Source organism: Cololabis saira, chromosome 9 (assembly GCF_033807715.1).
Source record: "Cololabis saira isolate AMF1-May2022 chromosome 9, fColSai1.1, whole genome shotgun sequence".
NCBI classification, from domain to species: domain Eukaryota; kingdom Metazoa; phylum Chordata; class Actinopteri; order Beloniformes; family Belonidae; genus Cololabis; species Cololabis saira.
Window position 1 is genome coordinate 17,030,511 of NC_084595.1, and position 14,043 is coordinate 17,044,553.

Below are 14,043 nucleotides of genomic sequence, written 5' to 3' on the forward strand. Positions count from 1 at the left end.
CTCCTGCATCATCCTGCCTCCTCCTCCATCCTCTTCCATCCTCCTGCATCCTCCTCCATCCTCCTGCATCCTCCATTCTCCTCCATTCTCCTCCATCCTCCTCCATCCTCCTGCATCCTCCATCCTCCTCCATCCTCCTCCATCCTCCTGCATCCTCCTGCATCCTCCATCTTCCTCCATCCTCCTCCATCCTCCTGCGTCCTCCTCCATCCTCCTCCATCCTCCTCCATCCTCCTCCATCCTCCTGCATCCTCCTGCATCCTCCATCTTCCTGCATCCTCCTCCATCCTCCTGCGTCCTCCTCCATCCTCCTGCATCCTCCTCCTCCATCCTCCTCCTCCATCCCCCTGCATCCTCCTGCATCCTCCTCCTCCATCCTCCTCCTCCATCCCCCTGCATCCTCCTGCATCCTCCTCCTCCACCCTCCATCCTCCTGCATCCTCCTCCATCCTCCTGCATCCTCCTCCATCCTTCTGCATCCTCCTCCATCCTCCTGCATCCCCCTCCTCCATCCTCTTACATCCTTTTCCATCCTCCTCCATCCTCCTCCATCCTCCTGCATCTTCCTCCATTCTCCTGCATAATCCTGCATCCTCCTCCTCCATCCTCCTGCATTCTCCTCCTCCACCCTCCATCCTCCTGCATCCTCCTCCATCCTCCTGCATCCTCCTCCATCCTTTTCCATCCTCCTCCATCCTCCTCCATCCTCCTGCATCTTCCTCCATTCTCCTGCATCATCCTGCATCCTCCTCCTCCATCCTCCTGCATTCTCCTCCTCCATCCTCCTGCATCCTCCTCCATCCTCCTCCATCCATCTCCATCCCCCTGCAGGTGAGCTTTCCTACCAGGCGCAGTCCCCGGACGAGGGAGCGCTGGTGACAGCTGCCAGGAACTTCGGCTTCGTCTTCCGCTCACGGACACCGGACAGCATTTCCATCGTGGAGATGGGGAAGCAGCGCAGCTACAAACTCCTGGGCATCCTGGACTTCAACAACGTCCGCAAGAGGATGTCCGTCATAGGTACACAGTCCCGTTACAAACCTGATCTAGCACCGATGACGTCACTGTTTATTGATATTTTTTTTCAACTCTCTTTATTGATTTTTCTCATTTTGAACACGAGACATAACAGTCATACTAACATCCTACAAATTTACATATAAAAGTAATCTCAGTTAAATGAATACATCTCAGAATGAAAAATTTGTTTTTGGCTGCTGTCGTTTTTCCTAAAGTAACCATAATTCTAGAAAACCATCATACTCATACACACCAAACATTTGCTTGCATACATAGACGCACTCACACACGCACGCACACACCTACATACAAGGTCACAAACATTGATTTTGTTGTTTTGTACTGTCTTGGTTTGTTTTGTTTGTTTTCTAGCGCCCCCTCTTGTCCTGTACCTGTATGCGTTTCTGTTTTTGCGCATCTGTATTGTTACCTTTTTTAAGAAAAAAAAAAGAAGAATGAAAAATAGACAATCAACTAAAAAGACAAGATTATACGTGTGTGTATATATATATATATATATATATATATATATATATATATATATATATATATATATATATATATATATATATATATATATATATATATATACATTTAAAAAATACAGGAAAACAAATAAATAAAATAAACAAAAGTTCTTTCCTTCTATTGAGGGTTAAGAGCACTTCTAAAAATCACCATCAGACTATGTGTTGTGGCTAAAATAATAAATAAATGGCTGCCAAATTCTATAGAACTTCCTTTCCAGATTTTTCAGTAAGAATCTGATTTATTCCCAGCTCTCAATGTCTCAAAACGTCTGTCATAAGATTGCAATAAGTTGGGGCTGTCTTTTGTTTCCAGTTAAGTAGTATCAATATTCGTGCAAGTAGACAAACGAGACCATACTATGTTCCATATTGCTCTCCGTCATACTTGAATCAATAATTCCTGGTACCGCCACCAATGGTTCGATATTTTTATGTCAAATATTTGAGAGAGTCTTAAAAATATTGTCACTGTTTTTAATTGTTTGGTGGAGAAATGAAGCGCGGGTGTTTTTCGTCTGTTTTTGTGTGAGCAGTGCGAAGTCCGGAGGGAAAGCTGTCGCTCTACTGCAAGGGCGCCGACACGATTGTGTTTGAGAGGCTGCACCAGTCCTGCAACAAGCTGATGGAAGCCACCACGGAGCACCTCAACGTCAGTATCCCTGAATCCCGGGATTTTCAGACTTTTGACACAATACTAGTCTGCACTGGTTCTTCTATCACATATTTAGCATATTTAAAATAATTTACAACGTGAGATGCAGGAACTGCCTCGACTTCTGAAGTCAGGAGGCTTCAGGTAGGCCTATATTTTTTCTCAGCTGCGAAGCAGAAGTTGAAGTTGCTGGTGTAGATTTGGTCCCAGAAACCTTCATTGGTGTTAAACCTTGTGCAGCCCTGAAGGACTGAATGTATCGTAGACTGTATAACAATAACTGGATAAGCGCTCTTTGACATCACCCGCAGGTTTTAGAGGAGTGGCTTTCAGCCCCGTTTATCAGAAGAAGCTGACACTGCCCAACGCTAGTTGGCCCAATCAAAAGCAGGCGATTGGCCAAACAAACAAGCAAGATAAAACGGCTGTTTTAGGTTAATTTAGCTCATGTTAACTTTTGTTAACTATTTCCGTTGCTAGCTGGACAAGCCGCCAGACCCGTCCGGGTTGGGCTGTAACGGTACAAACTGATTTGCCAAACTGAATTGTGGGTACCCGTGCATCACTGCGGTAGCGTCGGCTCCATCTAAGTTTGAGGATTTCTAACTTCATCGCTTTGATGCGAACCGCCTTGTGCCAAGCTAATTGTACCTGTGAGCGGGACAGTTTCCAGGCAAACCCACAGTTGGCAGTTTGTTAATATAATTTAAAGAACCACAAGCTGTATTATCTTTAAAATAATAATGATTTCCCTCTTTTGGCCTTAAAGTCACAGCTTATTTCTCAAGTTCACCAAAAATGCTAAATGCTACGAAGCTAATGTCATGACAGCAAGTCCCTAATGATCCGTAAATTTGTTGCTTTATGTAATTTTTATTTGACAAAGTAAATAAAAGAAAAGAAACGTAGCATCACATGTTCCTGCTTTTTGAGCTGAAGATTTATTCTTTTTTGATTGATATCTTTTATTTTCGAACATAAGCACAAAACATACATAAATAAATAAAACAGCAGAACAATCAATTAATAAAATTAAAAAGAACAATAATATTTACTAGATAATGAATGTACCATCGTAAACAAAGTAGACGAGAATTAATAAATATAACAGCAAATGCGTCGTGCTCGAATGGAGATTGCCCCCCCTGGTGGTGGTTCAGGGAACTGCATGCTCTGGCTTTTCCAAAAACTGGATGCAACAGTTTTGTGTTTGCACAAGAATGCATTTTAGTTAAAACAATAAAAACCAAATAAAAAATCAACAAAACCAAAAGTCTTAAGGAGTTTAGGAGTTTGAGTAAGCCTCTAAACTAACATGAAGCAGGAGGTCAAGTCGAGGTCAAACTTGTGATCTTGTGGTCAGGGTTCCTTAGCTCTCATTTCTCCCCGGATAGAAACTAAAACCAGTTCCTCCGGCGTGTGTTTGACACTCGGCCCTTAGCTCGTATAAACCAACCAAAGATACGCAGCTTTAAAAACAGCTGATGGATGACAGCGGCAGGACGTCCCAGTGAGCCAAGTGGAGTTTTAGACGGGATCAGACAAATCTGCCGGGATCAGGAGGGAGTGGGACGTGAATACATCACTTGGAAGGATAGTTTTTTAATATTAACCCTGGTTTTAGGGCGAAAAGAAAGCTATATTTGGTTTATCATTGTGACTTTCCTGTATTTCTTTCTTGTTTCAGCTCATGTTTGTTTTAAAAAAGGAGATAAAAAAACCTTATCTCTGTTTTTTTCCCTCCTTATGGATTTTGTTGCTTTGATCTCAGAAGTTACGCAGCTGGCTGATTATCTTAACTTTGTTTATGTCTTAAGATGCCATTAGAGTGTGTGTGTGTGTGTGTGTGTGTGTGTGTGTGTGTGTGTGTGTGTGTGTGTGTGTGTGTGTGTGTGTGTGTGTGAGTGTGCATACATCTCTATGTACAGTCTTCATCCATATAAGTACGTGTACGCTGATCTGCAGGAATTTGCTGGGGAGGGCCTGCGCACCCTCGCTCTGGCCTACAAGGATCTGGACGAGGAATACTTCAGCGAGTGGAAACGGCGCCACCACGAGGCGAGCGTCACACTGGACGACCGGGAGGGCCGACTCGACGAGCTGTACGAGGAGATAGAGACCGATCTCCTGGTGGGAAAAATAGATAAATACATCAGAAGTTAAGTCTCGGTAAAGATCATTAAATGGACCTGCGTGCGTGTGTGTGTGTGTGTGTGTGTGTGTGTGTGCAGCTGCTAGGAGCAACAGCCATAGAGGACAAGCTTCAAGACGGAGTCCCGCAGACCATTGAGCAGCTGGCCAAAGCAGACGTCAAGATCTGGGTTCTGACCGGCGATAAACAAGGTATTTATCGCGTTAAGCTGCATATTAACGCAACATTAATCATCCATTTATTACAGTTTATAACTTCCTGAGTAAGAGTTGAACTTCACTATGGCACCAAAACTATCAGCTTCTATCGGGAAACATTGTCTAATGATCCGATCACCACGTAACTTATTAAAGTTATTAAAGCAGCACGGAGGAACGTTGGACGTTTTTTGCACGGTGGGGCTTTCCGCAGCCACCGAAGTCACTTCTACAGGTTTCTCACGTTCGGCCTCTCGCTCAGTGTCTCTCCTGTCTTCTACTATGATGTCACGGAGTATTTTTATGTTTTCCCTTGTCATGTACATATTTGCAAAACTCTGGGTTTCCGTTGAACCTTGTTTTTTGTTTTCATGGCCGTAACTCTCCAGGTTTTCTCTTAGTAACTGCTCGTATCTCGTCCTGCAGACTTCTCTCCAAAACAAGGAAAAAGAAGATCTCAACGTCTAAACATCTTTAGTTTTATGGACTAATTATTGCCGATTGCTGCTACAAACACCCGTAAGAGTTGTCATGGATGTCATGGATGTCATGGGTGTCATGGGGGGGGGGGGGGGGGGGTTTGGTCCCAATCGTTTTACATCCATGAATGTTTTTTTTGTACTGCCAATGGCTGCCCGTCTGTGCTAACCCAGCGTCGTTTGTATGTCCCGCTGGAAACGTCTGGCAGATATTTCCGGTTCGGAAAGCTTTGATTGACATACGGTGGGCGTGGTCCCATCAGCTTCTCGGCCCGTTGGCCCACATGACCGATACCGCTGCACTTGTGCTTCACCAAAACTTCTTTAATGGCGGTTGTTGGCGATTTGTGTTGCAGAAACTGCAGAAAACATTGGCTACTCGTGTAACCTGCTGCGTGAGGAGATGAATGAGGTCTTCGTCGTCTCTGGCAACTCGCTGGAGGACGTCAGACAGGAACTGAGGTTGGAGGAATATTCAACATGGTTGTATCTTCTGAATGTCTTAATTTAGTTAATCGTTGCTTTATTTTTGTTCTCTGGCGTAGAAACGCACGGATCTCCATGAAACCAGACGCAGCGGAGAATTCAGCGTTTTTGTCCGAAGGGACTCCAGATGAAGGTGTGAAGGTGGCGGAGGAGGTGGCTAACGGAGAGTACGGCCTCGTCATCAACGGACACAGCCTGGTACGTACCGCTGCCTTAACAAAAGGAGAAGCATCTAGAAGAGAAATAAAAACAAGAAGGTGAAGATGACTGAATACATCACTATCAAGTCAATATTAGTACTACCTAAAAATAATAATAATAATAATAATACTTTACACAGACAGATGGCATTGTGTGTAAAAGTCGGCAGCATGAATAAAGAAATGTTAAATTTAAGATACTTGTGCAACATTTATCTTGTTAAACTGGAAGGAAGAAGAAAGCAGCGTTGCCGATAGTTGCCACAGATACCAGCATCTTCTTAAAACCCAGGACCTTCTAGCAATATTATTTTATATGTATACAATATTATATAATAATGCACTGACTAAAATGACTAAAATTTATTTTTCATATGCAGTGAAATTTGTCAGTTTTCCTAAAACAATTTGATTCTGGTTAAGCAGCACTGATATGTGTCCATTTTTACATAGGAGTTGATCATACGAGCATTGAAATGTGTATTTTCTGCATTCATTTTGTTTTTGATGAATTTCAGTTAATTTGCACGGACAGAAAATATTTTTGTGAAGTGGATTCAGTGCAGTCAATACATTTTGAATTTCTTCAGTGACGCAGGTATCGTAATGTGTCGTGGATGAAATGTCTTGCAACTTATCATTATTGCTGTATCGTGATATTATCATTATCGTTGGCAAAATATCATGATAGTAGGGCTGGGGATTGATTCAAATGTCAAGAATCGATTCGAGTATTGGCAGATAATGGTGGCTGTATGGACCAATCACCTCCCAGAATGCTGATATAACTGCGGGCAGAATTATCAAACAGATACAGGGTAGCAAACAGAAGCCGTATGAAATCGCTTTCATTTTTTACCAAATCCCTTTTTTATTATTTCCATTTTCCGTCTTTTTTCGTTTTTTTAACTTTTGAGAATTTGGTTTTTAGCATTTTATGCAAACTTAACCCCAAGACAGTATATAAAGTAATGAAATGTTTATATTTAGACAATTTATGCAATTATAACTGAAAACTTTAATGTTTTCATACCTTTAAACATATTTAAAGGCAAAAACATGGCACAAGTTATTCTCGTGTCAAACAAAACATTTCCTTTTTTGGGCATAAAGAAAACAAAATACCAAAAGTTGTATTGTAATGATGAAAAAATCTTTAAACATACAATTCGATTTTTAGGAATTAATATGAGAATCGATTTAGAATCGGAAAATCTATTTTTTTCAACACAGGCTTACGTGATAGTGTAAAAGTTTAAAAGTGTACCACTCAAGACCAAAGCCAAAAGTTTTCTCCTCTTTTCGACTCTCTTTTCTGTTTGCGGCGTAAAATCTTCTCTCAAACAACGTGGTGCATTTTACATGCGAAGCACCAGAAGCCAAGCGACCAAAACGAGCTGTTGGACGACCTCCAGTGTTGCTACGCTAAACCCGGTTTAAAGCCCGGGTGCACCGTGGCGGTCCGACTTGCAGTGGAAATGCTCACCTGAACTGACTGAACCATTCTAAACCGAACCGAATCGCTCAGTGGAAACGAGCCACAACTGGCCATCATAGTAAACTTTGGGCTAAAGCTTTGAATCATTAAAAAATATCCGGAGTAATGGAAGGCAAGAAAGAGACGGGTGTTTGCTGTCGTCCCACAGGCCTACGCCCTGGATCACAGCCTGGCGCTGGACTTCCTGAGGACGGCCTGCATGTGCAAAGCGGTGATCTGCTGCAGAGTGACTCCCCTGCAGAAGGCTCAGGTGGTGGAGCTGGTCAAGGAGCACAAACGAGCCGTCACGCTGGCCATAGGGGACGGAGCCAACGACGTCAGCATGATCAAAGGTACCAGAGGCTCCGAAAACATTCTTATTCCACAACACGGAAAAAGGTTCTGTTGGTATTTATGACTTTTATAAATGCCACATTACTCTGGTACATGTGCTGCAGTCAACATTCGCAGATGGAGCTTTGATGCGTCGTTGCCATCTGCTGGCCAAAGATGAATAATGCAGTTATAAGTATAATAGATAGATAGATAGATAGATAGATAGATAGATAGATAGATAGATAGATAGATAGATAGATAGATAGATAGATAGATAGATAGATAGATAGATAGATAGATAGATAGATAGATAGATAGATAGATAGATAGATAGATAGATTGATGGAAATTCAGGGATTTTAGATCTTGGTTTTCTTTAATGAAAAAAAAAAAAGCCTTAATTTTTTGAAGTGGCAGCAGCGCTCAGGTTTATTTCAAATATGGTCCACAATGGGAAAATAAATGCTCTTTTCATGAGAAGTCCCTGATTTTATTTGTTTTGTCTTCATCTTCATCTTCTTCTTCATCAGGCATCAGGACCAGCTTTTTTATTAGCAGGATCTTTTTCTAATCAAAGTCTTTGTTTAGAGATCTTAATGATGTTATTACTGTAACACAGGGGGGAAATATTTATTTGATTTGTTTTTCATAACTTTCCAATCTCAACCCATTTATTGCCATCAACTCCTTAAGTACGGCATATAAAGCTTTGACTAAAAGGTATGATTTTCCAGTTATGGACTGTGTAAGAAGAACTGGACAACACCCCTCCCCTGAATGATGTTAAGTGCTTTTAAAGCTCCGTTTCCTGCGTCAACTTGCAGAAGGCCGAAGAAACAGTCCCAGCAAACCGGCTGGAGCACAGCCACCTTATGTCAATCACAGTTAGCCATTTTAGCTCGGTTATGCTAACTTATGACGCTAATTAATATTAATTTACATTCAGTTTGATTAAATTTGTTCAAACGTTTTTGAACAGATTTGTTCAAGTTTTGTCCTAGGACACTTCCAGGGGTCACGGCCCTCTTCCAGTGAAAGTAACAACAAAATACAACCTATTATCTTTATATACGAGTGATTATGCTCCGTTAGGTCTTTATTTACCGCTCACGGGCCAATACAGTGCTAAGTAACCAAAGGGATGACACCTCGCCCTGATTTATACATTAATTATTTCCTTCATGTATCTTAACCTGAAAATAAAACACGTCATCTGTTCCTAATATAAAAAATTAAAGGCTGTTTGTTTTTTCTTTTTAATCATGCTGCAAAAGAAGTTATGATTTGTTAGTGGGTTGCCCTAAACATTTAAAGAAGCTTTATTTTATTTTCCTTGTGACACCGATTCTAAATATTAACAAGTAAGTTTAAAACGCGGGTGTTTTAACATTTTAAAGCCCATAAATGAACAAGAGTTGGACCTTTTCCTGCACTTGACCTCCAGAAGTGACCTCCATCATGATAACAGTGCTGGTTCTCCCCCCCGGTGCAGCCGCCCACATCGGCGTGGGCATCTCGGGCCAGGAGGGCATGCAGGCCGTGCTGTCCAGCGACTACTCCTTCGCCCAGTTCCGGTTCCTGCAGCGCCTCCTGCTGGTGCACGGCCGCTGGTCCTACCTGCGCATGTGCAAGTTCCTGCGCTACTTCTTCTACAAGAACTTCACCTTCACCTTCGTGCACTTCTGGTACGCCTTCTTCTGCGGCTTCTCTGCCCAGGTGAGCTGCTGGTGGGGCGGAGCGGGGAAGAAAACACCCTTCACACGTTTAAAAGTTGTTGTTTTAACAAGATGCTGCTTTTTACTTCTGGAGATTTGAGGAAATGTGGAGAAAATAAATCAGTCAGATCTACAAGTCTGTGCAAAAGCAGCTTCTTTTGTTTTTAACCATCTTATTTATTAAGTTTATTCAGCTTGTATTGTATTTTACCTGTATTATCTTGGACTATTTTTTTAGCATCGTCTTGAGAAGCTCTCGCAATGTCACAACTGCCCGTCCTTTATCCAACACTAACAGATCACATCACTCCTCAACTCCCTTCATCTGCTTCTTGTCCTTTAAAGTTGATTTTAAACTTTTGATGTCCGTTTTTAAAGCTCTTAACGGCCTTGCACCCTTGTATTTATCCGAGTTTTTAACTGTCCGTAATCCTGGTAGAGCGCTGAGGTCAACCAATCAACTTTTGCAAGAAGGGGAGTTTTTCTTGCCATTTGTTTGGCTGAAGGTTTTTATCCCACTAGGGGAGTTTTTACCGAGATGCGGCTTATTTCTGACCTAAATCTCGGCTAAAAACCTATTTAAGATGGCTTTTAACACCAAGTACTGTGATGCCACTTTAATCTTATTAGATTTTGTCGTAATTTATTGTTTTATTGTTTTTGAATGTTCTTATTTATCCTCCTTTTTATCTATTAAAGCACTTTTTCTGAGTTTGCCAGCACCGTTCGGGAGTTAAGACGTTCAGGTTCTTGAACCTTGACTAAATCAACTGGCCCAGATCGTAGTACTGGCGCCACATTCGCATTCCATCATCCTCACCGTCCGTCCTAACTCTCTGCTGCTCCGATCCCTCCATCCCTGCAACAGATGAACTCTCGCCACCGTCCTCCCAGCCTGTAACTTTAACCCAGTTCTCATAGTTTCAGCAGTCTCCCCCCTCTCTTTCTTTCCTTTGTGGTTGTTTAAGCGATAAAAAAGACCATCAACCTTATTTTTGCTGAAACATATAAATCGCTGCAGGAGTTTTTGAACATTTCCTTGAATCCAGGAAGTGAGAGTGTAAACAAAGTTATTAAAAGCATCTCTGCTGCTTGTGCGTTTCAGACGGTGTACGATGAGTGGTTCATCACGCTCTTCAACATGATGTACACGGCGTTACCGGTCCTGGGGATGAGTCTGTTTGACCAGGTACTGGCTCGTTTGGTTTTAAATGTTCTTCTTTATCTATGAGGGACGAAAAAGGACAAAACAGCAAATAAATATATAAATATATAAATAAATAAATAAATAAATAAATAAATAAATAAATAAATAAATACACATATAAATGTATAAATAAATATGAAAATAAATAAATACATGTATAAATGTATAAATAAATATAAAAATAAATACATACATGTATAAAGGCATACATAAATAAATATAAAAATAAATACACATATAAATGTATAAATACATAAATAAATAAACAAATATAAAAATAAATAAATACACATATAAATGTATAAATGCATAAATACATAAATATTAAATTAAATAAAAACACATAAATATATATATAAATAAATAAATAAATAAATAAATAAATAAATACACATATAAATGTATAAATAAATATAAAAATAAATAAATACATGTATAAATGTATAAATAAATATAAAAATAAATACATACATGTATAAAGGCATACATAAATAAATATAAAAATAAATACACATATAAATGTATAAATACATAAATAAATAAACAAATATAAAAATAAATAAATACACATATAAATGTATAAATGCATAAATACATAAATATTAAATTAAATAAAAACACATAAATGCATAAATAAATAAATAAATAAATATAAAAATAAATAAATACACATAAATGTATAAATGAATATAAAAATAAATAAATACACATAAATCTACAAATGCATAAATAAATATAAAAAGTAAAGATAAATGTTTTGCTCATGAAAATGGCGAATTCTTTTTTTATTTATAAATAACGATTTATGTGTGTATTTTATAATTTTTTGTGTATTTCTACATTTATATATTTCTACATTTCTGTGTTTGCCTCGCCTGCTGGCCAGGACGTGAACGACGTGTGGAGCTTCCAGCACCCGCAGCTCTACGTTCCCGGCCAACTGAACCGCTACTTCAACAAGAGCGCCTTCTTCAAGTGTGCACTCCACAGCTGCTACAGCTCTCTGGTGCTCTTCTTCATCCCCTACGCCGCTCTGCACGACACGGTGAGGGATGATGGGAAGGACGTCGCCGACTACCAGTCCTTCGCCCTGCTCACGCAGACGTGCCTGCTGTTCGCAGTCAGCATCCAGCTGGCGCTGGAGATGTCCTACTGGACGGCCGTCAACACCTTGTTCCTCGTGGGCAGCCTGCTCATGTACTTCGCCGTCACCTTCGTCATGTACAGCAACGGCACCTTCCTCATCTTCCCGTCCGCCTTCCATTTCGTAGGTGAGTGTTGGAGTCGTCACCTTCAGACCTCACCTGGGGACGTCCGGATGCTGGACGTGAAAGTAGAATCAGTCTGACACCAAGTTTGGTGACGTGTGGGACTAAAAACCGGGAGTAAAATCTTTCCTGCGTTCATTTATTGTCTGAGAAGAAAGTTTTTAATTTGTAACTTCAGCAAAAAGTTCATTTTAATGTGATAAATAAGTCTATAATGTGATAAATAAGTCTATAAAGGGGTAAATACATCTATAATGTGATAAATAAATCTATAAGGGGGTCAATAAGTCTATAATGTGATAAATAAATCTATAAGGGGGTCAATAAGTCTATAATGTGATAAATTAGTCTATAAGGGGGTCAATAAGTCTATAATGTGATAAAAAAAGTCAATTAGGGGGTAAACACATCTATAATGTGATAAATTAGTCTATAAGGGGGTAAATAAGTCTACAAGGGGGCAAATACGCCTATAATGTGATAAATAAGTCTATAAGGGGGTAAATAAGTCTACAAGGGGGCAAATACGCCTATAATGTGATAAATAAGTCTATAAGGGGGTAAATAAGTCTATAAGAGGGTAAATAAGTCTATAATGTGATTAAAAAAGTCAATTAGGGGGTAAACACATCTATAATGAGTAAAATCTTTCCTGCGTTCATTTATTGTCTGAGAAGAAAGTTTTTAATTTGTAACTTCAGCAAAAAGTTCATTTTAATGTGATAAATAAGTCTATAAAGGGGTAAATAAGTCTATAATGTGATAAATAAGTCTATAAGGGGGTAAATAAGTCTATAATGTGATAAATAAGTCTATAAGGGGGTAAATAAGTCTATAATGTGATAAATAAGTCTATAAAGGGGTAAATAAGTCTATAATGTGATAAATAAGTCTATAAGGGGGTAAATAATTATATAATGTGATAAATAAATCTATAAGGGGGTAAATAAGTCTATAATGTGATAAATAAGTCTATAAGGGGGTAAATAATTATATAATGTGATAAATAAATCTATAAGGGGGTAAATAAGTCTACAAGGGGGCAAATACGCCTATAATGTGATAAATAAGTCTATAAGGGGGTCAATAAGTCTATAATGTGATAAATTAGTCTATAAGGGATAAATAAGTCTATAATGTGATAAATAAGGCGGTAAATAAGTCTATAATGAGATAAATAATTCTATAAGAGGGTAAATAAGTCTATAATGTGATAAATTAGTCTATAATGAGATAAATAAGTCTATAAGGGGGTAAATAAGTCTATAATGTGATAAATAATTCTATAAGAGGGTAAATAAGTCTATAATGTGATAAATTAGTCTATAATGAGATAAATAAGTCTATAAGGGGGTAAATAAGTCTATAATGTGATAAATAATTCTATAAGAGGGTAAATACGCCTATAATGTGATAAATTAGTCTATAAGGGATAAATAAGTCTATAAGGGGGCAAATATGTCTATAATGTGATAAATTAGTCTATAAGGGGGTAAATAAGTCTATAATGTGATAAAAAAGTCAATTAGGGGGTAAACACATCTATAATGTGATAAATTAGTCTATAAGGGGGTAAATACGTACACAAGTACTCAGGAGGCTTGTGTTTGTGGCTGCAGGAGCGGCTCGAAACTCCCTGAAGCAGCCCAACGTTTGGCTGACCATCCTCCTCACCTCCATCCTGTGCGTGCTTCCTGTTGTTACCTACCGCTTCCTGTTGATCCAGCTCTGCCCCACCATCAACGACAAGGTACGGGAGGGAGGGAGCTTTTACCTTCTAGGATCTCATCTGAGACTGGCTGGTTCAGAGGAAATGTGACTCTCTAAGGCCGCTGTTATCTTCAAGTTAAATCTCTTTTGAGCAACACGTCAAATAGACCGTTTTTATGATGTGAAGGTATTTTTTTAATTATATTTTTAACTACAAAAGTAACTCAAATACTATAACTCAGACATCATCATTGATCCCAAACCTCTGGCTGTAGCTCAAATGTGAATAAAAACAAATGCAGCGATTTTTATAAACAAGCATTTTTATTCACAGCAGATATTAGAAAACAATGAAAATATTTCAATGTTATGGTAGCAGGACGTGGGACAGTGCAATGATTAGCCCGGTTTCCTCCTCTTTTAACACCAGTCCATATGCAGTAGGATCGGTGTTACCCCCCGATCCTACTGTATATATATATATTCTCTTGGTTGTTTTTTTATCATATAAAAAAGTTCTGCAATGAACAAAACATGAGTCGGTGAGGTTTGTAGATATTTGCATTAGAGTTTAGAGTTTAGAGTTTATTAATTTAGCACAAAAAGATGCATGA

General features: G+C 39.3%; 1 protein-coding gene across 1 annotated transcript in view; it reads left to right on the plus strand.

Moving 5' to 3' along the window:
• LOC133451502 (probable phospholipid-transporting ATPase IM) overlaps window positions 1-14,043 on the plus strand; it is a 49,119-nt gene that overhangs the window by 30,834 nt on the left and 4,242 nt on the right. Inside the window, exons 16-26 of the mRNA XM_061730616.1 lie at window positions 832-1,020; window positions 2,084-2,199; window positions 4,168-4,332; window positions 4,434-4,545; window positions 5,387-5,492; window positions 5,576-5,714; window positions 7,363-7,546; window positions 9,022-9,245; window positions 10,350-10,433; window positions 11,338-11,722; window positions 13,339-13,469. Of these exons, the coding sequence (XP_061586600.1) occupies window positions 832-1,020; window positions 2,084-2,199; window positions 4,168-4,332; window positions 4,434-4,545; window positions 5,387-5,492; window positions 5,576-5,714; window positions 7,363-7,546; window positions 9,022-9,245; window positions 10,350-10,433; window positions 11,338-11,722; window positions 13,339-13,469 (1,835 nt within the window). The remainder of the gene's footprint in view (window positions 1-831; window positions 1,021-2,083; window positions 2,200-4,167; window positions 4,333-4,433; window positions 4,546-5,386; window positions 5,493-5,575; window positions 5,715-7,362; window positions 7,547-9,021; window positions 9,246-10,349; window positions 10,434-11,337; window positions 11,723-13,338; window positions 13,470-14,043) is intronic.